Source organism: Phodopus roborovskii, unplaced genomic scaffold (genome assembly GCF_943737965.1).
Source record: "Phodopus roborovskii unplaced genomic scaffold, PHOROB, whole genome shotgun sequence".
NCBI lineage: Eukaryota > Metazoa > Chordata > Mammalia > Rodentia > Cricetidae > Phodopus > Phodopus roborovskii.
In genome coordinates, this window is record NW_026126540.1 from 23,498,858 (window position 1) to 23,526,840 (window position 27,983).

At 50.4% G+C, this 27,983-nt stretch overlaps 1 protein-coding gene across 4 annotated transcripts; it reads right to left on the minus strand.

Moving 5' to 3' along the window:
- Positions 1-4,332: 4,332 nt before the first annotated feature.
- Positions 4,333-27,959, minus strand: Atp8b2 (ATPase phospholipid transporting 8B2). 4 transcript variants are annotated; one of them, XM_051199438.1, is made up of 28 exons: positions 27,793-27,959; positions 25,671-25,738; positions 23,508-23,566; positions 23,063-23,176; positions 22,847-22,945; positions 22,505-22,566; positions 22,337-22,409; positions 21,838-21,908; positions 21,526-21,605; positions 18,996-19,154; positions 18,748-18,836; positions 17,045-17,241; positions 14,336-14,544; positions 13,454-13,497; positions 12,866-13,031; positions 12,531-12,719; positions 12,268-12,383; positions 10,991-11,155; positions 10,793-10,904; positions 10,545-10,650; positions 10,285-10,429; positions 9,839-10,022; positions 9,462-9,685; positions 8,554-8,637; positions 8,009-8,254; positions 7,793-7,931; positions 6,528-6,658; positions 4,333-6,285 (listed from the first exon to the last, which is right to left on the minus strand). In XM_051199438.1, exons 2-28 carry the CDS (start codon positions 25,699-25,701, stop codon positions 6,007-6,009), a joined length of 3,573 nt encoding a protein of 1,190 aa, XP_051055395.1. In that variant the 5' UTR covers positions 25,702-25,738; positions 27,793-27,959; the 3' UTR covers positions 4,333-6,006. The 4 variants fall into 4 exon arrangements, with proteins under 4 accessions (XP_051055395.1, XP_051055397.1, XP_051055394.1 ...); XM_051199440.1 differs by lacking the exon at positions 27,793-27,959 and adding an exon at positions 27,592-27,701; XM_051199437.1 differs by lacking the exons at positions 25,671-25,738; positions 27,793-27,959 and adding an exon at positions 24,823-25,096.
- Positions 27,960-27,983: the final 24 nt, after the last annotated feature.

The window sequence follows — 27,983 nt, forward strand, 5'->3', positions numbered from 1 at the left end:
CACACACACACACACACACACACATTTTGTTTGTGGGGTTTATTTTTTAATTCTGTTTTGATACAGATCTTCATGTAAACTCGGCTGACTGGACTCTATACTCACTATGTAACGGAGGCTATCCTTGAACTTCTGATCCTCTTCCCTCAAACTCCCAACTCTTGGAATTAGAAACCAACCATGTCCCACCAACACCCTCTTTGCAGAAGAAACACCCAATATATATAACACAACCTACCTCTGTGTGCTACACCCAGCAGGCTTTCTCAGTCAGGGAGAACAGGGCTCCCCCTCCCCAGCTGGGTGCAGGACAGACCAGCTCTCAGCAACTCTGCACTGGAAAGCTTGCAGGAAGCTTTGAAGGGTCAGACAAGTTCATGTCTTCACTGAGGTCATGAGTCAGAGGAGGGTCTGCCTACTGAAGCCGAGCTCTGGACACTATCGCTGGGCAGAGACTGTCTCCCTCACCTCAGCCTCGTAGAGTAAAATCTGAAAACTCAGACTCTGTCACTTAGCACCAGAGGGGAGGAAGAATTCTGCATCTCCCTTCCCCAGAGCTCCAGCAGTCAATGCAGGAGCCGCCTAGCTCCCTCTAGGCTGGAGAGCAAGGTCCACAGTCCTGATTCTTCCTCTGGGACTCCCTCTTGTGTGCCCTATTTGGTGGCAACAGTGGGTGCTGTAGCTGCCTGCCTGGCTAGCCTGGGTGCTCTAGTCTGGTCTTTTGCAAACGGTGGGAAGGTGGTGTATCAAGTACTTCTAACTGGTTTATGTTTCTTTGTTTAAGACAAAGTTTCGCTATATAGCCCAGGCTGGCCTTGAAGTCCTTATATAGTCCAGGCTGGTCTCAAACTCATAGGGGGACAAGCAGGTTAAAGCCACCATGCCTGGCATTGAGAATTTTCTTTGCATCTCAGCTGTCCTAGTTTGCTTTCTGTCAGTGTGGTAAAACATCGTGACCAAAAGCAAAGCTTATTTGGCTTACACATCCTTGTCATGGTTCCTCACTGGGGGGAAGCCAGGACAGGAACTCAAGGTGGGGGCTAACTAAAGCAGAGACAATGGAGGAGCACTGCCTAACTCCTCCACCGATCCTTACAAGGACATACCTGCCTGTCTACAGGCCAGTCTTGCCGAGGCTCTTTCTCAGTTGAGATCCCCTCTTTCCAAATGCCCCAAGCTTGTATCAAGCCGACAAAAAAGTTGAGGCTGCACGCATTCAACAAATAGTCCCATCTTCAGGATAGAAATGTGTCAGTGGTCCAATCACTGAGATAGTGGTGTAGGCATTGTAACAATTATCTTTGCAAAGTAGGAGATAGGTCAGAGGGAGCACTGAGGGGAGGACAGGAAGCACAGGAGGAAGGAAATGGGAGAGAGAATGAATGCCCTGCTGAAAGGGAAGCCCATCCCGCGAGCGAGCATGGCTCTGGGCTCCTCCACCCCCAGCAAGGCGAGCCCTCCTTTCACATTGTACAACTTGGAAGCTGGGCTGGGAAGTGAGGAAAAGCTCAGAGAAAAGGAAATTGCAGAGTGTGGTGGTACATGAGTAACTCAAGTACTAAAGGCTGAAGAAAGAGGAACTCTAGAGCCCATGAGACGACACAGCAAGACCGTGTCTATACAGAGAGGGAGCTGGGAGATAGCTCCCTGGGCAAGAGCTCTGCTTTGCAAGCACAGGGACGAGTTCATATTCCTAGCAACCATGGGAAAAGCTGTAGCCTGGGAGTGTCTGGGACTCAGCATGGGCGAGGGAAGACAGCCTCCCTGAGAGCTCCCTGACCAGCAGGCCCAGCTGAAATGGCAAGCTTCCAGATCAGGTCAGTGAGAGGCCCTGCCTTGAGACAGTAACTACATAGACACTCACTGCACTCACCACTGGGAATGCGCGCGCGCGTGTGTGTGCGCGCGTGTGTGTGCGTGTGTGTGTAGGATGAAAGGAAATGCTTGGGTAAAGGGAAGGTCATAGAATATGCTAGGAACAGCAGTAAAAGGTAGAGCAACCAAAGGATCCAGATACTCACATTTTTGACTGATTTCAGCAATGGAACCATTTTAGAACACAGTGAGATGCCCAGAATGGGCATTTGGTTATTTACTTGAGATGAACACTCTTAGTATCAAGGAGGTCAGCCTGAGCTACAAAGACCCTATCTCAAAAAAATAAAAAATAAATAAAACAATAAAATATAAAATAAAGAACAGTAATACAGCTGTCACTGGAGAACAGGGTGGACATCAGACAAAGGTAGCAACCACAGTTACAACAAACAGTCTTGGATGATGGCAGGTCAGAAGACATAAAGGCCCCAGTGCATATCAACATCCATAAATTCAAGGTCACCCTGGCCTAGCCTATTCAGGCAGTCCAGGCCAGCTTAGGTTACATTGTAAGAATCTGTCACAAGAAACAAAAGGTTTGGTGACTCATGCCTACAATCCCAGCATTTGGGAAGCCAAGGCAAAAGGGTCACAGAGTTTAAGACTGGCCTGGGCTATACAAAAGGAAAAAACAAACAAACAAACAAACAAAAAACCGGGAAGGGGGAGACATTTTCTTTGTGACTGACTAACCTTCCTCTGTCCTGGAAAACCTCACCAAGGCCTGGTAAGAGGCCTCAAGGGGCAGGGAGAACAGGTAGAGCTGAAAGCTCATAGGTCCCAGGAAGAGTAGTATCCTTTGGGGGGAGGGGAGCTCTACAGAGGAGGTACAGGGAATAAGGCCAGATGCCCTGTGCTGCCTAAAGCTTTGGGGCTGCTGTAGGCTAGGTAGGCTCTTCCCATTTGGAGGCAGGCACATGCCTTTAATCTTTAATCCCAGCACTTAAGAGGCAGAGGCAGGTACATATCCATGAGTTGGAGGACAACCTGGTCTACATGACAGCCTGTCTTAAACAAAACAAAACAGCCCAGACTGTTCCCAGGTTTGTGGTCCTCTTCTTGCCCTGGATGGACTATTTGTTTGTAACAGAGTTTTGTTATATAGCTAATCCTCCTGCCTAAGCTTCCTCTTTTCCCCCTCGAAGGAGCACATTGCTCTGTGTTTTCCCTCTGAGTTTACCATCTGCCTGGAATTCCTGAGGGGGAGAAAGCACTGAGTCAGAGCACAGACAGGTTACACAGGGGTAGACTCAGGCCAGGGGCATGGGTTAGGTCACCCATGTCCTGGCCTACTACCTCAACCCCAACTCATGGCCCATAATGCTTGGTTAGGATCACTGATATTTCACTTGAGAAACCATGAGACTATGAGGATACTCTCAGGGGAAAAGAAACAGAAGGAGGGGAAGATTAAAAAGAAAAATCCTTGAGAACATGGTGAACACCTGCAATCCCAGCCACTCAGAAGCTAAGGCAGGAAGACAGCTCAAGACTAACCTGAGCTGCAGAGTAAATTCAAGGCTTATCTGGGCAAGGCTTATTCCATCCCCACCTCCCCCAAAAAAGGTTTTATAATGTAAAAGGAAGGTTGGAGGCTGTGGATGTAGCTCGGTTGACAGTCTTAACATACACCAAATCCTGGATTAATTCCCAACACCACACAAATGTCACAGTAGTACAGCCTGTGATTTTAGCACTAGGGAAGTGGAGGCCAGACAAAATTCAAGGTGTACATGAGATATTATTGTTTTTGTTTTTTTTAAAGGTGTGGCTAATACAAAAACTCATAACTAGCTAAAGTACCAAGAGTAACTGACAGACAGGTGACTGCTCTGAAGAGGACATCTAAATCACCCCCTCTAAGCCTCAGGGAATATGGAGGAAGAGTGGGTGGAGAGAACCAAGAGCCAGGGGCTGGAGAGATGGCTCAGTGGTCCATATCACTACTGCTGCTCTTACAAGGATCTGATTTCAGTTCCTTGCACCCACATTGGCCAATTCATAACCACCTGTAACTCCACAAGATCCAACATCCCCATCCTCCTCAGGCCCCTGCATTCATATGGATGTGTGCACAATTTTTTAAAAATCTCTCTACCATGCTCAGACCCTAGACTCGGTCATCCTGGTGCTGGAAAAATAAAGCCACTTTAAAATGTTTAATAGGTACTTTCCCACATGCTCTTATCTGCATGTGCATCTGCTGTGTAGTTGGACTAAGCTGGCATAAGTCAAGGTTCTACGCACCACATGGCTGAACACCACGCCCATGGATGTTGTATCAGCAATGCCCACAGTCTTGCTGAGACTCAAGTTCACAGGAGTGTGTAGAACTGTTTCCCCAGGCTCAGCATCTACCCAGATCCACCCACAAAACCCCACTGGAGCGTTTCTGCCTATGCTTTTACCCTCAGTCTTATATAAACGTCAAAAAAGAGACAAATTACCCACCTCTCAGAAACTGGAACTTTATAAAAAGGCATTTTCTTTTATATCCATAAAATGATATAATTTTTGCAATTATAGAAATGTCATAAATTATACAGAATGTTCCTTAATTACAGCTCAATGCAACGTGGTACTTTCCTCCCTCCCTAAAAAAATGAGAGAGAACCAAAAAAATAATATATATATAGCTATATATATATATATATATATTTATATAATATAGACAAACCAAATACAAAAAAAAATCATTTCCTCTTTGGTATAAAAATCAGACTTTCCCCTTAACAGACACACAAACAGACATGATACTGGGCTTGTAAACTGTGGCCAAAAGGGATTCCCCCCTCAAGAGTGCCCCTTCCCACTCCCCAGCCAGGCAGCCCAGCCAGGCAGCCACTCCACTACAGCCTACCTGCAGCTCCGTTGGGGCCCCCACAGGGAACATTTTAGATTCCTGCACCCCACTCCCAGCTCTATGCCATTACTCCCCCCTTACCTGCCGCTAACAAATAAGGGTTCTCCTGGAAGCTGGAAGGTAGCAACTAACTCAAGAAGTCCCTGCCATGGGGAGCCAGGTCGAGAAGAGGGTCCAAAGGTGTTCTGTCCAGACCAAGCAAGTGGTCTCCTGGCAGAACAGGTTTCTCCACCTCCTACCACTCTAGCCAGAGGCTGAGCTGGAGGGTAGGCTCCTAGTTACTGGGGCAAAGCAGCAGAAGTCAGCTTTCAGTCCCACCCCAGGGTAGGCAGAAAAAGCACCGGATAAGGAAAGGAAGGGAGGGAACTTGGAAGCAAGTATGCCAAGGAATTGGGGACTCAACTTGGAATCCAAGCAAACAACTTTCCCCACCTCAGTACTGCACTTCATGCTCAGCTTCAGCTCACTGAGAACAATGGGACCACTATCTGGGCTGCAGCCCAGCACCAGCAGGACTCAGGGAGCCCAAGAGCTCACACGTGTGCGTGCCCTAGGGAAGCCACAGCACAGGTGAGGAAGGAGCCAGGACACTCTCTCCATTCTCCCAGCATCTTCCGACTGACAGTTCTTCCCTATCTGGTAGCTCCTGTATCCCATAAGGGCAATGGCACCCTGAAGGTGACTATGAGATGTGCCCCCACCCCAGCCACTCTGCCAGGTAGGGCATCCCAGTGTGTGCCAGTCTCCTCTTCCCAGAAGAGTTGAGACTCTACCCACAACATAAAGTCACATGAAGGCCTCCTCCACTTAGCAAATAAAAAAGACAAAAATCAAACGACATAAACACAAACCAAAGGACACACGATGATGTGAGGGGCTCGGAGGCCCCAGCAGGTCTCTGGCTTCCCGGCGTGATACATTCTTGTGTAATTCAGGAACGGGGGCACAGGGCCCCTCTGGGGAATAGGAGTAAAAAAATATGGAGATTATAGTCTCCCTGTGGACTCCAAGCAGGACAGGGGTGGACCCCACGTAGTTTCTCGTGTTTTTGGTTCCACACCTAGTCCCTCACTACGACCTCTATCCAAGGCCGGAAGCCCTGCTCTGCCTCTGGGGCCCACTCTCTCCACTTCTACACACTGGTGAGACCCGCAGGGCAGTCCACCGGGCGGAGAAGGCAGGCTGCAGGGAGGGAGGACCAGCAGTTTCCAGACACTGGCCCTGTGAGCTCTGGTCCCTGGCACAAGGGATCTCAGTCCAGGTCTTCAGCCCTTGAGGGGCTTCTCAGCCCCACCACTGGGGCTGTTAGCGCTGTCACTCTTCTTCCTGCGCAGGCTCTCGATCCAGCTGGAGCTGGAGCGTGTGCTAAAGCTGGACAGGGCCAGGGAGCTGAGCCGCATGTTCTTGCCAGACATAATGAGCTCCCCAAAACCTTCCTGGTGTGAGAAGGCATAGCCGGAGCGCCGGGAGCCAGAGCGGCCCACTCGCCGCATGCAGCGGTGCTGAGCCTTCTGCTTCTTCCTTACCAGCTGGGTGTAGCGGACCTGAGGAGGGCACAGGGAAGGGGAGTCCTTCAGTGCCTACTCACATCGTCAGGCATCGCCATGTGCAGGGACCCAGAGCACCATGGCTATCATCACAGGAACTTCTGTAGCCATGTGCGGTATGAGCCCCCAGAGTCCCGCAGCCCAGACAACAGCTCTAAAGCACCCAAGCAAGAGAGGCTTTTCCTGCCACACTGCAGCTGCCCCCCAAGGCCTACGGCCAGCTTTGCCAGGCTTCTCACCGTGTCGGAGAGATCCGGCTTCAGGCTAAGCCTGAGGAAGCGGAAGGCAACCACAGGCATGATGCAGACAGCCGTGGTGAGCACGATGGTGAGCCACACGGTGGGCTGGGCCAGGGTGTTCTGGGCATTCCCTGGGGGACAGGAGTCACGAAGTTGACAGAGGAGATCTTCTCACTTCCCGATTGCTATTTCTGATGATTCCACATCCTCAACTTCAAAGCCCAAACCACCTTTGACTTCCCCTTTCTTTCTGTGCTATCTCTGAATCTGTTTCTGGTCTCCAACTCTCTCCCAAAACTCCAGACCTGCTCCTTCAATTGCCTCAGTGAAATTATGCCCAAGTAATGGAGTGTCTCCTCTATCCCAAATCTGCTCTGTACCTTTTCCAGCTAGGGAAGTACTACCATCCATCTAGGCTAAAACTACAACGCCCACCTTACTCCGCTCTTCTTCACACTCCATTCTCTAGATATCTAGAGAATCCCACATTCACTGAATTCCAAGTCCCTATCAGTCCTATTTAGATTACAGACAGAGGTCCTAACTGATCTATTTCTACCTATATGCCTCTACTTTATTATCCAAATATGATTACAATGACTCTTTAAAAACAGAAAATGGTCTATGCACTTCCTGTTCAAACCCTCCAATGGAACAAGGTCTTTGTGCATGTCAGGCAAGCATTCTGCTGAGTTAAATCCTCAAACCTATATACATCCCCCCCCCCCTTTTTTTGAAACAGGATTTCATGTACTTCAGGCTATTCTGAAACTTGCTATGCATCAGAGAAAGACTCTGAACTCCTGATCTTCCTGCCTCCACCTCTCAAGTGCTGGAATTAGAGCCATGTGCCATATTTTCTAAAGCAATCTTTTTGGAAATAACAAAACAAATCACAAACAAAAAGAAAACAACCTTTGATGAGGCCATCTGTCTCCTTGCTCTAAGTTAATGAAGAATTGAGGCAAGGCAGAGCAAGGCACACTTGTAGCCTGGCATTCAGGGACCTTCCTTTTCTCCCTCTGCTTCCCCAGGCTTCTTGCCCTACCCTATAGCCAGGCAAGGGCTGCTCATCACTCTCACGGACAGACGCTCCTTGGCAGCAGGGCCTGGGTCAACTACCCCTTGGTTGACCCCTTGACATTACACTGAACCTTGCAAGGTACCTGGCATGTAAAGTATTCGTAAGAGCTAGATGTCTACCCTGTTGTTTCTAGAACAGCTATGATTCACTACTGATTAAAAAGGATGCCACAGGTACTTACCCACAAACCGGAACTGGTTAGGAAACATGTCAAAGAGCCCATTGCTGTGCATGGCAAAGAGGATGGCAAAGTAAACAGCAAGGCTGCCCCAGATGAAGAAGTGGTTGATGGCTGTCCAATAGCCTGTATCCAGCCCAATCTGCAGAAAGGAGTTATCGCAGAGATATGATGCTGAGGGATGGGAGGCTCCCTCCTTCCTGAGGGATGGCCACATACCTGCACACTGACCACAATGACCAGCGATGTGGCCACAGTGACTGCAAAGGACTGGTAGTCTGCCAGCTGGGTGCCATCATCCCGAGTAGCCTCGGCAAACACCCCATAGGGGATAAAGAACATGAGCACAGAGGTGTAGATGCCCTGGGCAATGCAGATAAAGAACTCTCGCTTGTTGAACAGGAGATTCAACTGGCCTGGCTCGTACAGTTTAGGGTACTCCATGCTTCTTTGCTCCGGGACATCCTGTGAGGGAAGAGCCCCAGAAGCTGCCACACTGATGCTCTCCAGTCAAGGGCAGACAGATGCTATCCCTGGCTCCCCCTTAACATCTTGCATAACAGATCCAGGTTCAAGCCAGAATCTCCCAATCAATCTGGGTTTTGCAAGGGCAATTACAGATTCTAGCCAAGATGGAAAGCACCCTACTTCCTCCCCAACTGGAAGTGCCCACTGGCAGCAGGACCTGTCCCACACCCGCTCTATCTGACAACCTTTCACAGCCGTATTCTCTCCTTCCAGTCTGACCCTGACCTCCCCCTTACCTGGTCAAAGACCCCCATGGCTAGGACTGGGAGCGAAGTGTACACGATGTTATACAGGGTGATGAAATACTGGTCATACACAGTCTGGAAGAGAATGGGGGATGAGAGTAGGCAACCAACCCCTCTAGAAAGATAGCTCTGCACCATAAAGCAGCCATAACAACTCCCACCAGGTCCTAAGATCTACACTCTCCCAACGAACACTTTTTTTGGGGGGTGTTTTATTTTGGAACATGGTTTCCTAAGTAGTTCAAGCTGACATGGGACTCACTGTGTAGCCCAAGTTGACCTCAAACTTTCAATCCTTCTGTCACCACCCACTGAATGTTTGGACTATAAGTGTGCACACCACGCCCAGATCCAGAATTCAAAGTCAACCGTTGCTACACAGTAAATAAGAGGGTTAGTCCGTATTACATGAGACCATGCCCAACCACCCCCCCCAAAAAAGAAAAGAAAGAAGGAAAAGAAAAACCAACATTTATTAAATGCATGTACTAAACAATGGGGTCAATTAACAGGACAGACATAATGTCTGCTCTTAGGCCATTTGTTTTCTCAACATGTGTATAAGAGAGATGTGAGTGTGCTTGTCTGGGGACATGTGTGTGCTACGATGTGCGTGAAGATCACAGAACAACCACTGGGTGTTGGTCCTCAGCTTTCTACCTTGTTTGAGACAGTCTCTGCCACTGTGTAAGCCAAGCTAGCTGGCCCACAAGAGTCTATCATCTCCAACCCCCACTTCCTATAGGCACAGTGGCTTACATTGCTGAATCTGCTTCTACAGATATTCTGGGGGATCTGAATCCAAGCCTTCAAGATTGTACAACAAGTACTGGCCTTTCCCCAGGCTCCTTTATGGAATTCCTAGATATGTAGAAGAGAGGTCTAGAAACACTTGCTACCTGGGCTGAGAAGCCACAGAAGAAGCCAAACCAGAAGTGGACCATGGTGAACGCAAAGTTCTTATAGAAGAAATAGCAGAGGAACTTGCACATGCGCAGGTAGGACCAGCGCCCATGCACCAGCAGGAGGCGCTGCAGGAACTTGAACTGGGAAAAGGAATAATCCGAAGCCAGGACAGCCTGAATCCCTTCCTGCCCGCTGATGCCCACACCAATGTGAGCAGCTGCAGAGACAAAAGATGATGTGAAGGGTTGACCATATACTTCAGATCCCACCAGTTAGAGCCCCGCCCCTCACTCTTCCCACTACAGCCCCTGCCCCGCCCCTAAGAACTCTGCAGCCCTCCTGCCCGGCCCATGCACCAGCCCACACTCACTTTTAATCATGCTGACATCATTGGCCCCATCCCCAATGGCAAGTGTCACCGCCTTCTTGTATTTCTTAACCAGTTCCACCACTTGCGCCTTCTGCAGGGGTGTCACCCGGCAGCAGATGACAGCTTTGCAAGCACATGCTGTCTCCAGAAACTCTAGCTCCATGTCAGCCTCCAAGGCATGGGCCTGAAACACAGAGAAACATGCCAGTCTTCCCAGGGAACACCTCAGCTCTTCTGGTCCCTTGCTGATCACAACCCTCCCTCTCTCAAGCCAAGGGAAGTTGAGAGCAAGATAGGATTCCAAGGCCACCCTGAGAGAAGGCATAACCAATGTTTACAGCCATGTCTGCCAGAAGAAAGCATGGGAGCTACGGGTAAGCACTCAACAAGGCTCAAGCATTCTCCTGCCTGAGGGCCTGCTCCAAGCTGGAGATGGCAAGCCTTACCAGGCTGTGCCCGTTGATGACCAGGGCGTACTCCCCAGCAACAGCCTCCAGGACAGAAGTAACCTTAGAAGAAGAGAGATTCCCCTGGTAGGTGAAGCCGTTGCCCATGGTGTGGGATGAGTCCACCATCTTCTCCCGGGCTTTCCTGTGAAGGCAGGAATGAAGCTGTGTGGGGCTCCAGGACAGTGGCAGAGAGGAAAACAAGCTTGCCAGTCCCCAGATACAGTTCATGACACCTGTATCCCCAGCTCCTAGCTTACCTGAGCTCCTCTCGCACCTCCAGAACAGTGTGGCCTGTGACTATGAACACCTCCGTCATGTCATCAGTCAACATCTTACACGAGTAGCCGATGTTCACAGCCGTCTCTGCGAGAGAAAACAAAGGAGCTGCAGGCAGGCAACCACCAGGGTCAGCATGCTTGCCCACCTGGTGGCCCAGCTCCACACAAGGGCATGGCAGACTCGTGTGTCCATCTGCCACCAATTCTGCCCTGCTAGGCACCCTCACCTTGCTTATCTCCAGTTAGCACCCAAATCTTAATGTTGGCCAGAGTCAGGAGGGCAATGGTCTCTGGAACTCCCTGCTGAAGCTTGTCCTCAATGGCCGTGGCACCCAGCAGCTGAAAAGACCACAGGGGCCTCTGAGGAGAGCTGTGGGCTCTACACCATCCTGCCTCGCCCTCAGTCTGCCCTGCCCTGTGCATACCATCATGCCGCTCTCAACCTCTTCATAGACGCAGGCCAGCCTGTCCTCTCGGCTGTCTTGGGCCAGGCTGGCCTGTAGGCGTCTCCTGGCCCATTCCTCGTAGTATTCTTCATCCAGATCTTTGTAGGCCAGCACCAGGGTTCTCAGTCCATCTCCTGCGTACTCCTGGAGGAAGAGTTGGGAAAACCAAATGAAAAGAATTCTAGAAAACACAACTCAAACTTCAACAGCTCAGAGAATCTTCCGTTGGATTTTAAAAAACATTTAAGATTATTTTGTTATCTCTCTCTCTCTCTCTGTGTGTGTGTGTGTGTGTGTGTGTGTGTGTGTGTGTGTGTGCGTGCATATATGTAGAGATTGAAGGAAGTCTGCTATCTCCTCCTACCATTGGGTTCTGGAATCAAACTCATGTCATTAGGATTGGCCTTGAGTACCTTTACCTGACTAGCCATTTTGATCTTCCTGGTTGGTTCATTGAGAAAAAGTCTCATGTAAGTCAGGCTGCCCTAAACTTCTCATCCTCCTGATTCTATGTGCCAAATACTGGGATCATAGGCATAGTGTAGCACACGGCTTAGGTAATTTAAGTATTCTCACCACATTAAAAATAAAAACAAAAAACCCCCAAAACTACAGAGACCTTAAATGTATTCAATGCCCACCAAGATCTTATGTACTCAATAAAACAAACAAACAAAAGATGGTGGTGGTGCACGCCTTTAATCCCAGCACTCAGGAAAATAGGCAAGCAGATCTCTGTGAGTCTGAGGCTGGCCAGCCCGGTCTACAAAGCGTTCCAGTACAGCAAATAAGGGTGCTTGCTATCAAGCTTGAAGATGTGAGCTTCATCCCCAGAGCCCACGTGACAGAAAGACAGAACCAATTCCTTCACCCCCATGTGCACACGGTGGCACGTGCTCACACATCAACTACAAAGTATACACACAAACACACATAAACACATGTATGTATACACATACACATTTCTATTTTAAAAAGGACAGCATGGGGCCGGAGAGACAGTTTAGCAGTTAAGAGCACTGGCTGCTCTTCCAGAGGACCTAGGTTCAATTCTTAGCACCCATATAGCAGCTCACAACCGTCTGTAACTCCAGTTCTGGGGGATCTGATACCCTCACAGAGATAGGAATACAGGGAAAATACTCAGGCACATAAACAAAAATAAGTGAACCATCTTAAATAAATAAACGAGGAAAACATGCCCTTGCCACCTCATAATGCTGAGAACTGAAGAGGCCCCAGGCCCTCCCACCTACATTCAGGTGGTCAGTGGTGCTGTTGAGCAGCTCCTGCGTGGAAGGGTGGAGTCTGTCCAGCAGGATTGTGTCAGCCCCTTTGCAGTAGAGTCGGATCTTCCCTTCTGGGTTCCGCACTGTGAACAGCACAAGGGCGAAGAGAGCCAGAAAAATTCAGACAGAATCCAAACTAAATGTACCATCAAAAGTCCTCCAGCACGCCTTCGTACCCAGGCCTATCAGTTGCCCCAGTCCCTCAGCCCCCTACTATTTATTGGCCTCACCTATGACTGACATCCGCTTGCGAATGTTGTTGAAGTCCAGGATGGCCAGCAGCTGGTAGGTGATGGCTGTACCCAGCTCATGGACAGTGATTGTTTTAGGGGTACGAGAACGGAACACAAAACCGAAGTTCCTGGCTGCAGTGACCAGAGCCCCCTCATCTGGAGACTGAGCTTTGTAGTACAGCTCTCCTGGTGGGGGAAAGGAGCATGGGCAGAACGCGGCCACCCTCCCAGCCACCTGCCTTGCCCAGGAAGCCCCGCACAGAAGCAGGGCAGGGCAGCAGCGCCCAGGAGCAGGACAAAGCTGTGCGAGCTGAGTCCGCTCCCCAGCTCACCTTCGTTCTTTTCTTCTGACATGACAGTGTGGCACAGAGAAAGGAGACGAAAGAACTCGTGTGTGTGGGGGTCCCCCATCTTGACAGCCTCCAGGAGGCTTGGGTCCCAAAATAAGAATTTCTTGTCAGCCAGAGGATTAAAGGAGAAGTCAACAGGCGCTGGCCTCTGGAACAGGCAAGGACACCCTTGAGCTGCCAGGCAACCCCCCAGGGAAGGAACTGTCCCACCCTCCCACCTCTCAGGAGAAGAGCCCAAGTTTCTAGCCACCTTGGGCCTCAAGTTTTTTTTTTTTCCCTTTTCTTTAAAACAGGTTCTCATTATGTAGCCTGGGATGGCCTGGAATTCTCTGTGTAAGCCAGGCTTGCTTCAAAGTTGTGATCCCCCTACCTCAGCCTCCCCAGTGCTGAGACTACAGCTGTGCCTGTGCCTCACCCAGCAATTCCCCACCCAGCTTTCGGTTTTCCTCCACACATTCACTTCTCCATGACCTCCCATTTCCTGCCCAGATAACACACTGTTCCTATCTATGCCAGCTACTGCTAGCCAGATGCCAAGATTGTAGCTAACTGTCATAGACTGGATCTTACCTCTCCCAGTTCAGCTTTGTGTCCCAAGACGTCAAACACGTCACCTACACATACCCAACAGAAGGAGAAGCACGTCAGCACCAGGCCTGCCCAGAGCAGCACAGGAAAACTTCTAGTGCAGACCCCATGGGTCTGTGGGACCTTCAGACCTACTTATCCATCTTACAGGGACCCAGGATCCCAGAATCCAGGAACCTGGCCACAAGGGTCACAGCCCCCACTGCTACCATGCCCATCCCAGTCACCTCCTAGTAGATCTCCCCACAAGAGTAGCCCCAACTCTCTATGTGCCCCTACTCTAGGTCTACTGAGGGGCCTGGAAGGTTCCAGGCCCAGAAAGCAGACAAAGTCTTACACCCTGGCAACAAACAAGGTCTAGGTTAGTACAAAAAAAAACAAACAAAAAAAAAAAAAAAAAAAAAAAACCAGTTGCCTCAGGGTCTCACACCTGCACACACCCTGCCCTACACCATCCCAGCAGCTCAGCCTCAAAGCCACTATGACAGACCCATACCAGGAAGACAGCAATTACATTCCAGAGATTTATAAGGGCCCCTTGCAGCAACAGGGGAGTCTGTCCGCCACTGGGCAGCCAAGGTAGGTCCACCCTGGCCAGGATGTCAGACCAGTGTTTTGGGGCTCATTTCAAATAACCAAGGTGTTCCCCTGGCACAGACGTAAGATTAGTGTGAGGGCTCCAAGGGAGTGCAAGGAAAGGATTTCCAGTACAATTCCTGGCACAGGATACAGAGCACACCCTTTCCAGGCCCCTTGTAACCCAACAGGAAAGAAGTAAACCCCAGTGTCAGGACAACTGAGGGAGCCCAGTCCCCCTGTCCTTCCAGGCAAGTTGTAAGCCCCAGCCCGGCAGAGCCACTTTACCATAGCTGTGGCCATTGATGGAGCACTTGTTGAACACCATGATGTTCTGGGTGAGGGTGCCCGTCTTATCAGAGAAGATGTACTCCACCTGGCCCAGCTCCTCGTTCAGAGTGGTGGTACGGGCCTCTGCGGGTGTCCGCTTCTTCATGCAGAACATCTTCTTGTCCCAGTTGATGAAGTAGCTGTGGCCCAAACGGATGACTTCCACACTGCAGAGGGGACAGGAGGTGAGGCCTGGGTATCGAGAAGGGAGGAAACATCCCACCCGCCAGGGCCTCGGCTGTAGGCGCTTAGCCTGGGGAGCAACAGGAATGGAGAAGACACCTGGGCAGGAAGCCTGGATGGGAAGGGGCAGGTGGAGCTGACCGTGTACCACTGACAATGGAGCTCCCCAACCCGACCCTCCTGAAGCTTTCTCTCCACACGAAAGGTGCAAAAGCTCTGGGGAGGCAGGGCAGACGCACAGGCAGAGAAGGAAGAGGGACTGCACACAAGGCTCTTGGCCCGTTCTTACCTCAGAACTAAATACAGAACCCATGCAGAGAAAAATAAGAGAAAGTGCAAGAGGGGAGGGAGAGAGAAGAGAGAGATAATGAGGGTGATGTGCACATTCCCGCAAGACAGCCAGCGCCACACGGTCACGCTGGGGAAAAGCCCCAGACGCTCCCAGCCCCACCATTCCTCACTGCCCAGCACAGGCAGGGCTTCCCTTCCACACTGGGAAGCAGAGGCCTGGAGAACGTGGGGAGTGACACCCCATCACCAGGGCAAGGGACTTTTAGGATCTGGGCTGCAACACTGCCAGAAAAGAGCCCTTCATTTCGGTCCAGGATGGCCAAGCAGTGGACCACACATCTGAAACCCTGCTTCAAGATGGCTGAGGCTCCTATCAGGAATCTGTGACTGGGCCAAAAAAAAAGTGAGGTAACTGGAGTGTTGTCGTGGCCTTTCCCCAGGCAGCTAATCAACCCTACTTCCCCCCTCCCCCAGACTTGAATGCTGGTGCAGCTCAGGAAAATCTTCCTTAGACAGCTACCAAGAGCTCCGAGTCACTCAGATACAACGCAGGTAGAGCAACACACGAAGTGGGAAAACAAAATGAGGTAATAAACAAAACATTCAAATATCAGCACAGAAGCAGAGAGAGCAAGACAGCATTGCGGACAGTACCCAATACTCGCAAGGGGATTTGTTGTTGATATTGTGCTTGTTTTTTGGGGGGAGGGAGGTGTGCAGTGGGATGGGGTCAGGGTCTCATTTTGGAGCCAAAGCCAACCTCAAGTTTGTGGCAATCCTCCTGCCTCAGCCTTCCCATGTGTTGGGAATACAGGTCTGAGGCACCAGGCCAGACTAACACAGTAATTTAACTTTTTGTAGGCATTTTCGAATTCGGTGCCTTCTATCAAAATCCCCTGATGAAGAAAGGGACACAGGTATCATGTGGGAAGGGAAAAAAGATAGCATATGAAGTTCTAAGTGACTGGACTAGCCCGAGGTCACATGGCTAACAGTAGGCAGCAGGCAATCCAGACCGTCTGACTGACGTCCTCCTGCTGGCCCCACATTTTCTCAGAGTTTGTATCGCTAGGGTTTGGGTTGGTGAGGAGGACTGAGCAGTTTGGGCATTTTCATTAACTGAAATGAAAGCTAGGAAGAGTTCTGAGCAGCTATGTAAGTACTTTCTTACAAATGCACAGGCTGAGCCCGGTGTGACGGTACAGACCTACAATCCCAGCATTAGAGAGGCAGAGTGAGGCAGGAGGATCACCAGCTCTGAACTGGCATGGGACACATAGTGACTGAGTCAAAAACAAAAAGTCACAGGCTCCCTAATCTCAAATGCAAGGCACTGCGTAGGAGAGATTCCTCTGGATTCTTCCTGCCCCTTTTCTGCCCCCTCCATCCTTTTCCTCTCTGGCCTCTACCTAACATCCTCCTTACTTTTGGTGTTCTACATATGCTGCCTACCACAGCCAGCCAACAACTGCTAACACATCCCCGCAGACTTTTAAATCATAGCCTTCATTCCAGAAGGTCCACAAAGACCGAAGACTCTTACCAATCCAGAGGAAGCTTGTGTCCAACCTCGCCCCCACAGCTCCTTGCTCATGGTTGAAGCTCCTAACTGCTCCTATAACCATCGCAGCTTCTCACTCACCTGTCCTTGTTTCTAGCTACTTACCCTCCTTCTCCCCAGTCCTCCCCCAACATCTCCCTCCCGAGTTGCCATCTCTGCATCTGACAAGCAACGCTCGGAGCAACACCCTCCTTGCCCCCAGGAACTTGGTGCCTATCACATGCTACCTCAGGGACAGGCACTAGTTCTAGTCCTGGATCAGCTAATCTGCTACTCTGAGGGCAGGGATGACCTACACAGCTCAGCTTTCCACAGAGACTCATGGTAGAACAACTTCCACTCTGTGACAGTTTAGGGTTTCCCTCCTCTATCAGACTTAAGCTTTACAAGGGAAGGAGATCAATTCTTTGTTCATCTTTGTATTTCTTTCCCAGAATAGGCATGCAATAGCACGTGGTGCTGAATAAATCAATGTAGTTTCTACTCCACTATAATTCAAATGCCGGGACACTTTGATTAAAAAAAAAAAATGAACAGGTAACATAAAATAGTCACAGTACAGAAAGGACTGCATACTCCTTGTCAAGGGTGTCATCTCCCTGGGGAGAGCCAAGGGCAGAGAAAGCACATACCTAACATACAGGGAAATGGGCACAACGGTGTTGAGAATGATGATATAGGACCAGAAGGAGAGGAAGCCAGAGAAGAAGGCGCTCTCCACCGCCTCGTCCCAGGGCAGGTACACCTGGAAGCGTGTCCCGACTTCGTGCTCCCAGATGGCATTGCCAATGGCCAGGATCACTCCCATGCAGACCAGGAATCCAAAAATCTGAGGAGCAATGAAAAGCACAGATGAGGTAAGGACTTGAAGAGCTGGCAAAGCCACGTGAGCCCTGAAGAGGCTCCATTGACATGCTGGGCCCTTAAAAGATCAAGCACCTTCGTGTCTTTCATTGTAAGGGACCAGAACAGGTGGCAGGTGCTCATCTGCTACTGTGAACATGGTCTTATCCACATGAAAGGGAAGCTGAGACATTCAGTAGCATCCCATCTGCAACTCCCAGGAGTCCTCAAAGGGTGGGGCTGGGATAGCCACTTTTGACACAATTAAAAAGCTTAGTGTAAATTATCTACCTGCCTGTGCTAGCCCACAGAAGGCCAACAGAATACTGTTATTTTTCCCTTCTTGAGAATTAAACCCAGAGCCTTATGCATGCTAGAAAATCTACTAAGTTACATCCTAAGCCTTCTCATTCATTCATTCATTCATTTAGTATTTATACAGTGTTTTGCTGGCATGTATACCTGCACACCAGCAGAGGGCGCCAGATCTCATTATAGCTGGCTGTGAGTTGCTGGGATTTGAACTCAGGACCTCTAGAAGAACAGACAGTACTCTTAACCTCTAAGCCATCCTCTAGCCCCTTAGGGATTTCCTTGCTTTTATGTTGTAAGAAAAGCCTGGCTCCAAACCCATGGCAATCATCCTCAGCCTCCCAAATTCTGAGATTACATGTGTAAACCACCAGGCCTGGTTTACAAGGATCTTGAGTTCAAGGCCAGGCTGGGCTACAGATCAAGACTTTATCTGAGCTAGAAAAAGGACAGACGGAATAATGTAGACCACTGCCTGGTTCCCAACAACTACTTCCAAAATCGTGCTTATGTTGTGGCTCTGAAAAGCAGGTGTCATCCTGATCTGTGGCCACCAGGGGGCAAGAAAAGCCTCTGTATGAAGAAGTAACCCTACTTTCAGCCTGGGTTTCTGTAAATCCTTTAAAGCTGAGATGGAAAACTTAACTATGGCTGCCCTCAGGCTTCCCAAGCTGGTGTGTTGGGAGCAGGCAGCCAGCAGAAGGGGTACAAAATGGGTAGAGAAAGCCCAGAAAGGAAATCCAGTTCTAAACAAACAGAAGAAGGACTCATGAATTGCCAAAGCAAGCACAGAAAACTTTCCCCTTGGGATCCTTCATGCTTAGAAGTTGGGGAAGGGCCCTGCTAACAGTCTTCCCCATGGAAATTTTCTTTTAACTCTGACTACATCTCCATGAAGGCCTCCTTGTCCCTGGCAAATACTAACAGATCACATGCATTTTAAGATGCTATCATAACCAAACCCACAGAAGGGGTGGTTCATTTTAGCTTTCTTTAAGTTGTTGATTCATGCATGTTCCTAAGGCTTTTAAAATAACATTGCCCAAGTCTGAAAGGAATCTGAAATTAAACATTGCCCCTGAGCAAGCCAAGTTTGGCTGCTGCCCAGAGAAGAACCAAGGGGCAGAGGGCCTATGGGGAGAACCTCTGTGAAGGCTGTGGGAGCAGCCGGGAAGCTCACCCACAGGACCAGTGTGTTCATCAGGCGATCGATGCTCGTTCTCTTGAACTTTGTCCTGCCACTGTTCTGCATCAGCTTGGTGTCAGGACCTTGGAAATGATGGGAAGACAAATCAACAATTGGAGTGCCATCAAACAGAAGCACTTGGTGTGGGAGAGGCTGAAGCCCTAGGTGGAGGTGCGCTACTCCTGTGTCCTACCAGCCCCCTCAGTCCTGGCCCACACCCTCAGAGATGCCAGGAGGCTCACCTGCAAAGATGACCAGCCCAAAGCACCACTCGGTGTTTCTCAACACACAGCCACGCAGCAGCATATTCTGGTTGCTAAGGGGGAATTTGTTTTCCTTCCAGTACAGTGTTCCGCTGAATTTGTCTAGCTTGTTGTTGGGAGGTTCACAGATTACTTCACCTGGATGGGAGACAAAAGTGCCACTGCTCAGAGTTCAGTCACACACTAAGGAAACAGAGCAGGTTACAGGGCTGGGAGGGACTTAGTGGTTAAGAGCATTTCCTGCTCTTAACCTGTTTGAGTTCATGTTGTATCTTTTCTTTTGGCTCTGGTTGTTGTGATTGTGCAGGTCCCTGGACATTGTCAGGAGGGATATGTGTGGGATGCCAGGTGGGACAGTTAACTTTTGAACTGATGGTTATTTCAAGTGAGCTTTGTGGCTCTTCCAGAGCACCCACATTTATTCCCCAGCATCCTTAGGTAGCTCACAACCACCTGTAACTCCAGATCCAGGGGATCTGATACTCTCTTCTGGCCTCTTCAGGCATCTGCACATGTGATACATACGCACGCGAGCACACACGTGCACACACACACACACAACTTTTTAAAAATTAAAATATCTACATTTAGTGGAACACACTTTTGGTCCCAGTGCTGGAGAGGCAGAGGTAGGTGGATCGCTTGAGTTTGAGGATAACCTGATCTACATAGAATTCTAGGCCACAGAGCTCCATAATAAGACCTTCTTGGGGGGGAAAAAAATCAGAAAAAGTTTAATAGAGAAAGTAGCTGTGTATATGTGTGTGTGGTGAGGGAGGAGGGTACTGTAAAAGACCTGAGCTATTGACATACTGCTGGCAGGACTTACAATCAATAAATAAATGGCACTTAAGCCCCAGGTTCAATACTTAATACCACATCAACTAGGAATAGAAATTCCTGTAGTTGGGCATTGGTGGCCCACACCTTTAACCCCAGCACTCAAGAGGCAGAGACAGGCCTCCTGATCTCTGTGAGTTCAAGGACAGCCTGGTCTACAAATGGAATTCCAGGACAGGCTCCAAAGCTACAGAGGAACCCTGTCTGAAAAACCAAAATAATAATAATAATAATAATAATAATAATAATAATAGCCTGTCTGTGATCCAAAACTCTAGAGGGCGGGGAAAGCAGGGTCAGACGTTCAGGGACATCCTCCATTACATAGGAAAAAATGAAAAGAGTGGCATGAACTAATATTGAACTAACATTAAAAGTACACATATTCACACTAGGGATGTAACTTGGCAGAAGAGCACTTGTCTAGGTCTTAGGTTCATCCCTAGCAGCACATACAAAAGTGTACATACACTAAGACCCCAAAATACCACGTGTGGTGTGTGTATGTGTGAGATATACCCATGTGTCCACCCACACACACGGGGGCCAAAGTCAACGCAAGGTGTCTTCCTCTATCGCTACCACTTTATTCTTTTCTATTACACTTATTTGTGTATGTGTGTGTGTATGTGTGTGCACAAGCATGTGTGGACACACATGTACCATGGTGCACATATGGAGGTCAGAGAATACTTTGCAGGATTCAGTGCTTTCTTTCCAGAAATTCAACTCAACAAGTTAGGCTTGGCAGCAAATGCCCTTACCCACTGAGACACCTCACTAGACTCTACTCTATTACTCTATTTTCTGGGACAGGGTCTCTCCCTTATTGAACTTGGAACCTACTGAATGACAAACCTAGATGTCTAGCAAACCCTAAGGAGCCTCCTGTGTCTGCCTCCTTGCACTGGGGTTGCATGTACTGCCACACCTGGCTTTTCATGTGGGCGCTGAGCATCTGAGCTCAGGCCCTCAAACTGGTACAGTAAGAACTTCCATTTCCTTGGCTCCCCAAAATCACAAACTTGAGACTATACTACATACAGAACAGGTCACAACATTTTTTTTTTTTACTTAAGTGTCACTGGAACAAAAGACTAAGTGGCCAAGGGGTAGCTGGACAGTGCCAATCTATGAAACAGTTATTAAAGAGGACAAGGCAAATTCTTGATGTGGTGTAAGAAACTTATGATTGGTCCAAGCCAGGCAGGTATTAGTGAAACAATGATATAACAACAACACATATTCAGCAGGCAAGAAGGCAGCTGTAGAGATTTTAGAGAGCTCACAGTTACTTGGGGTTACACATGTGTAAGTGAACTGTCAGCTAATATGGCTGCATGAGGAGGGCAGAACCGGAGAGGAAGTGTGAATACTGCCTTCTCATACACATCTATACACGTTGCCTTATAAGGAAGATAACCACTGCTATCTTCAAAAAGAATGTGCTGAATTTCTCTCAGTACGCCATCAGCCACAAAGCTCACTTGAAATAACCATCAGTTCAAAAGTTAACTGTACCACCTGGCATCCCACACATATCCTTCCTGACAATGTCCAGGGTCCTGCACAATCACAACAACCAAGAGCCAAAAGAAAAGATACAACATGAACTCAAACACCAGCCCACCTTTCTCCACCCAAAGTTATTCCAGGACTACTTACTCACCATCAAACTTGGCCAGCTTACTGATGTCCCCTAGCTCCGAGGTGATTGGAATTGCCTGGCGCACTTTCATGTTGGTCTCTCTGCAAGAACAATAAATACCCTTGAATTCTGGCCCCTCCCGGCAGCTGGAATCAATCCTGGGGTGCCTGACCCTCAACAGCGGCGTAGCCTAAAAGTTCGATATATCCAGAGCCTTTCCTACTCCTCAATTTTCTAAAAGGTACAAAACCCGGGCCCAAGAACCTCCTTCAAAAAATCTTTTGCCCCTAAGGGTCCAAGGACAAAGAATACTGACAGCAACATGCCACTCACCCATCCAGTTCCGAAGTCTCTATGTAACACAGCCCATGGGGCTCGCTGCTGGAAAGGAGGAGGAGGTCCGCCTACACAGAAAGCCTGATAAGAACTCACATACACAAATTGCTGGCCTCCACAGGATCTTAGTGGCGATCACCCACCAGTAAGCAGAGGTTTTGTTTTGTTTTGGGCTGTTCTGAGACAGTGTCTCTCAGTGTATAAAGTCCTGTTTGGTCTGAAATTCATTAGGTAGACCAAGCTAGCCTTGTCTCTGACTTTGCCTCTGTTCTGAGATTAAAGGCCCATGCCAATGTGGCTGATATATATATATTGTTTTGAATTTAAAAAGCATGAAAAACTAGTCCCAGCCATGTTAACATGACCTAAAAGCCCACCATCTGGGAAAATTTCTTTCTGTGAGTGTTAAGAGGCAACAGGTACCAGGAAGGAATTGTCTCCTTCTATCAAAGAGGACAGATAACCCTGCATACTGAAAAGGCACCTTGTCTCTTACCGCCACAAACTGGTTATTCTCTAGCTTGATAATATCGCCAACACAGACGTTCATCCATTGCTCTTGTTGGAGGCTATGGCAAAGAGAAGACAGTAGAGTCAGTAACTACGAAGGTTCCCATGGAAACTGCCTCCCTCCCCAGAGCCCTGGTGTGCAATAGTCACTCACACTCCATTGATCAGCACCTGAGAATGACGGTTATTCACCTGGTTATCACTCTTGTGGCGGAACTGAAAGAGAACTGAGGACAGTAAGACACTCCCCGCGCCTGGAACTAGACCAGAGGAACTCAGAGCATCCTGGGGACACTGCACGGAAGCTATCCACAGACCAACTCTCTCCCTAACGCCCCTGCCTAGCCTTCAGTCTAGGCACTACACATCTAGCTGGACCACAGGGACATCAAGGTCATCAGGGAACTGCACTGAATAAAAGTGTCAGGGAGCAGAAGGGTGTTGGGAATAGATGAGACAGGAGGTGACAAGGAGAAGCAGAAGGTAAACAACTCACATAATCATCAGTGGCATCTTTAACAGCTGTGATGGTGAGGACAAGAACCAAAGGCACAATGGTGGTGAACCAGGACAGGGACGAGATCTGGGGGATCAACTGAAAAGAGCGGAGAGGCAGGCTGCAGAAGACCCTGGCCAGGGGTCTTGCCCTAACCCTTCCTCTGCTTCGCTTTATTCAGCCTTGTGAGTTACAAATGTAAGAGAGGCTACTTACCTGCAGAATGAGAAGGAACAGGAAGTAGGTGTTGGCAACTTCCTGGAACTGCTCAAAGAGGTTGACAGGCAGGAAGGTGAGAATATTGTACTTGGAGGTCTTGATGCAGTTACTCTATGGCAACAGGAGGGGAGATAATGAGGGAGGCGCTCCCCCCACACCTAGAGCCAGCCTGGGGCTGCCTCTTCCTCCTTTATACTTCCCAAACCTTCTGCATGCACTCCCTTGCTAGCACCCAGGTGAGGGACAGGGAAGAGGAGGAGGAGGAAATCTCTCCAGGCTGATGTATTTTGCTTCAGTGACAGAAAACCTGAAAAATTCTGCCCAGCAGCAGATGGAAACTGGCCAAAGCTCTTCCCTGCCTCCCCCAAGCACCCTTCCCTCTGCCACCAGCCTCAGACCTCCCAATACTCTTCTTTCCCAGCTCAGAAGAGAAAAGACTTACCGCATACTGGAATTTCTCATTGTATTCACGGTCATTAGCCCGTGCCCTCCGTTCTTCTTCTACAACAGAACAAGGCTGCAGTCAGAAGGAGCAAACTAAGTCAGGTCCGCTCAACCTTTGTGAGGGTTCCACCGAGAACCGCTTCTTTCCATAGAACACAGCTGCGGTGTTATTAAGCTCTTGCTCTAGAGTTCACTTTGCCAACAGCTTAGACCACATGGTCCTGCATGCTACTCCCCCCACTTCCCTTTTAGAGACACAGTCTCACTATGTGATGCAGGCTGCCCTCCGTCCTCCTCAGCCTCCCAAGTGCTGTGCTGCCACACTCACAGCACAGGACAATTCTCTGTCCCTAACTGCCAACTTGTCGAGGCCCTCCCTGCACTTGGAGCACTCAGTTCCTCCCCACACCACTCGGATCCCCAGGTCCCTTTGCTCTTGTTAATGACACATCCATCATCATGATCATGCAGTAGAAGCTGGAAGTACAAAGCTTCCCTCCTGGTGGAGACCACTGCAAACCTGCTCATGGCACTGTTCTCACCCTAATCTGGGGAGGAACACAGTAGGTGGTGCCAAGACAGAGGGTCATAGTGCCCTGGAACTGCTCTGCGGCAGCATCCCAGGCCCACGTGCAGTGTCTCTAAAGGAGCCTCTTGTCACGTGTCACCATAAGCAGTTTCTGACTGGTGGACAATGACATCATCCTATTGCAAAGCTCATCTTCAAGTGTGGGGGTGTGTATGTTAGAGATGTGGGTCATGTACACTGAGCAGAAATAAAGACAAGATGAGATGAACTTGCAATCTTTCTTCTACCATTTACAGAGAGATTTCTTAAAAGGAAATAAATGTCACTGTTAACGACCACTATTTAGCAGCACCTAATCTAAACCCTGAAGACCCCAGGCTTCAGGTGCCAATTTCAAGACCAAGAATAAGAGCTATCCTATGAAGGGTTCCCTCCTCAGACTTAAAAAGGAGTTGTAAACTGGTTACGCAGTAAGCCTGCCACCTTATATCTGACTGAGAATCCAAGGTAATATTCTAGACCTTCTCCCACAACAAGCACAATGCAGTAACAAACCCCAGGCCACAAAGTCACCAGACAAATGAGTCATTTGACAACCAGAAACTTCCCTCAGAGGGTCCCTTTCCTACTGGGACCCTAATCTCCAAGGACCACACAAAGGAAGGAGGAGGAACCCAACCAGGCCCGCAAAGAACAAGGGGAGGGGGGAAGGCTAGGAACAAGGGAACGCAGAGGTCAGAAAAGGGAAACCACGGATGAGCTGCCAGACACTGCCTCCCATTACCTGTCCCCCAAGAGGGCTTCTTCTGGCTCCAAGATGGAGGCGCCCCGGGCCGGGCCCACTTCTCAGGCATCTCCTTGGGGACCGTCATGATCCCGTTTTAAGAAGGCGCACTGCACTGTCTGCCCTTGGCTTCAGCGGCGCCTATGGGGCGGCCCCCCGGGGAGGCGCAAGAGCTGCGGCCACGCAGAGGGGAGCCCCGGCCGCTGGGCGCGCAAGCCACCCGCAGCCCAAACCATCCTCGCGGCCACCTGCGCCTGGGACCACCAGCTCTGCAGGAGCTCCACTCCCGAATCCCACGACAGAGGCGGGAGGTGGAGCTTTGAGTGGCCGGAACGCGGTGCCCACGCCCCCAGGCTCCGCCCCACCTGCTCCCACTGCAGAGATGAAGTATGCCAGTGCCGCGTAGGCGAAAGCCAGAGCGCGGCCCCGCCCCCTCCCCCAGCCAATGCGGAGGAGCCGACCGCCCGCGTTGTCCAGGGCAACGGCTTTCATCCCACACACACCCCCCCTTCCGCGGGAAACCGAGGAGGGCTCGGTGGGTAGGCAAAGGAGACCAGAGCCCAGGAGCTCAAGCCAAAGAGTAAGAGCTGCAGGTGCTTCTGAGTAAGGGGCTAGTGATTAGCAGTCATAGCTGACCACCAGCCCAAAGATGAAATGAGGAATTCGGTTTCTTAGGCTACCTGCCTCCCCCCACTCCCGGCTCCGCCAGGACGCCTAGCAGCCTTAAGTCTGTCCCCGCCTCCCCCACCGCTTTTTCTCAGAACCATACTAGTCGTCTCTCTTCCCCCTGGCACCCTAAGTCATAATAACAGCCACTTTCATCATGGTCTCAGAGATCCACTTCTTACCTGGGGGGCGTTTTTTTGCACACAGTGCCATCTCACCCACCAAAGTTCCAGCAATCCCATGGGAGTCCCTGCAAGAAAGCAATGGACACGCGTAGTCAAGAATTCTTCATTCCCCACATGAGACCCCTTCTGAAGATCATCCTGACTATGCCCCTGCAGTCCCCACTGTCTTCAACTCCATTAACACACTCTCACCTTCCGGCTCTGATATGGATAACCGAGGGAAGGGGGGAGGGGCTTCCCTCTGTCCTGAATAATGAGGGGACTGGGAATTTATTTACGGAAGCCAAAACCTATAGAGAAGAGCCTAGAAGAGACCAGATATTGACAAGTGAGATGCAGCTCTTGAGGTATCCCCTCAGGAACAATGGATGTCCCTGGCGCCCTCCTGGTGTTGACGAATGCTGCCTGTACTAGAAAGCAGAATTTCCCCTAGTAGGTTGGGTGGAGATACCACGAGCCAGGAAACACCTGGCAGAGCAGCAGGAAACAGGGTGGGCCCATTCCACCCTTCTAGAAAGCGCATAATTTTCTCACCCCCACTTTCGTTACTGGGACTTCCATTATCACCTCTTCCCCAGAGGGGTTCTCATCGGAGGCATGGCCACCACTTCCTGCAGACCGCACCCCCCAAACCACTTCCTCACAATCGGGGCCAGTCACCTCTGGGGCCATCAGAGAGGTCTTGCCAACTCTGCTTAAGAATCACCTTTGTTTCCCACCACAAGTCTAGTTCGGTCGGCAAGACACTGGGTACTGGCTCGGAGAGCCTCTGCTCCCTTCCACCCGTTCGTGTACTTTCTCCTACAAAGGTGCAAGTCCTGGCCAAAGGAACCTCCTCTTCCTTTAGATGGAAAGTCTTCTCCCTCCTTGGTTCCCCTGCTTCCAGCCTGTCAGTCCCAAGAGTTACTAATTGCCTGTCTGCCCAATCTCTATAATTACCGACTCTGGTCCCAGCCCAGTCACCCACACCAATTCTCCCTTCACTAACACACACTCCCTCCTTGACCTCAGAGCAGACAATCCTGCGAGGCTTAGAGGTCCTTTACACTCCTGACTCTCCACAACTGTGGCAAGCAACGGCGCTGCCTCCTTGGCTCAAGAACAAAACCTCATGCACATTTTGGTGATGCCAAGCCCGCTTCCAGGGCCCCAGCCAGGGTCTCCACCCAATCTAGAGCATGAGTCATAGGAGGGTGGGGTGCGAAGCGAGGGAGAGGTTAGAGGATGCAGGGTGGGCCTTACTGGCTCCTACCTAGCCCCACCCCAGTGGGAGGCTATCAAGCATCATTAGCCCTAAGATCTGAGTCTTCTTCCTATGAAAGAAGTAACAGTGGAACTAGATGGCCATCAAGCGTCAACTTTGGACAGGGACCAGGAAAGTTCTTCTACCTCTAAGACCCTGGGGAGACCGAAAGCAAGTTTGGCCCCAATCCTCAAAGGGGGCACACTTATAGAAATCACTGCCAACAGGGTCCCCCTCTCAGGATATCCAGGGTTTTCTGAACCGGTTAGGCCCATCAGCCACGTCGTCGCCTTGCCCCGTCACCCTACCCCAGCCCCCTCTGCAGCCACATCTGGGATAAAAATAGCCAGCATTGGGAAGGAGGCAACGCTCCACTAAGGAAAAGGGCTCCTCCTCTGAGTCTGGCCTCCGCTCCTTTCCAACCAAGTCTTTTCAGAGGAAGCTAGCAGGTCGGCGAGGCAGGAGAAAACAATAACGCCAGGGGCCACCTTCCTTCCCTCTCCAAGGACAGTATCCAGGACCCACTGCACAGCTCTGAGCTCCCAAAGCTAACAACCCCGGCACCTTTGGTTTCCCTGGGGCACAGAGACCTCCACCTTCGCGGGGCAAACCCGATCATCCCCAAACTCCCTCTCCGGGCACCTAAAGGCTGGGACCAGGGTTAACTCCTCGCACCCCAACTCTCCGCGCGCCCCTTCGGCGCCCCATCTTCCCAGCCTGCGCACAGCGACCCGCACTCTGCATCCTGGGGAACCCTTCTCTCCATCCTTCCACGGCCGCTCCCCGAGGCTCCGAGGCTCCGAGGCTCCGCAGCCCGAGCCTCCCAGAGCCGGCCCTCCCGGTCCACACCCCCGGCCCGCCGCGGCCGCGCCTCACCTCAGCGCGCAGCGCTCGGCGCTCCGCCCGGCGGCCCCGTCCAGCCCATGCCGGGGGCTGGGGCGGGGGCGCTCGGCTCCGCTGCCCGCAGGCTCCCGCCCTCCAGCGGCAGCCCTGCTCTCCCCACCCGGGCCCCGGCCCGCTACTTTGTGTCAGTTTCGGCCGCGGGGCGGAAGTGACGGCGGCGGCCG

Excerpts from the sequence above, each read along its gene's own strand:
- Atp8b2 (XM_051199437.1), bottom strand. The coding sequence starts at position 24,910 with ATGACGGTCCCCAAGGAGATGCCTGAGAAGTGGGCCCGGCCCGGGGCG. Across the intron at positions 22,410-22,504 it reads CAGGTGCTGATCAATGGAGT|CCTCCAACAAGAGCAATGGA; the intron begins GTGAGTGACTAT and ends TCTTTGCCATAG. Across the intron at positions 6,659-7,792 it reads TAACCAGTTCCGGTTTGTGG|GGAATGCCCAGAACACCCTG; the intron begins GTAAGTACCTGT and ends CCTGTCCCCCAG.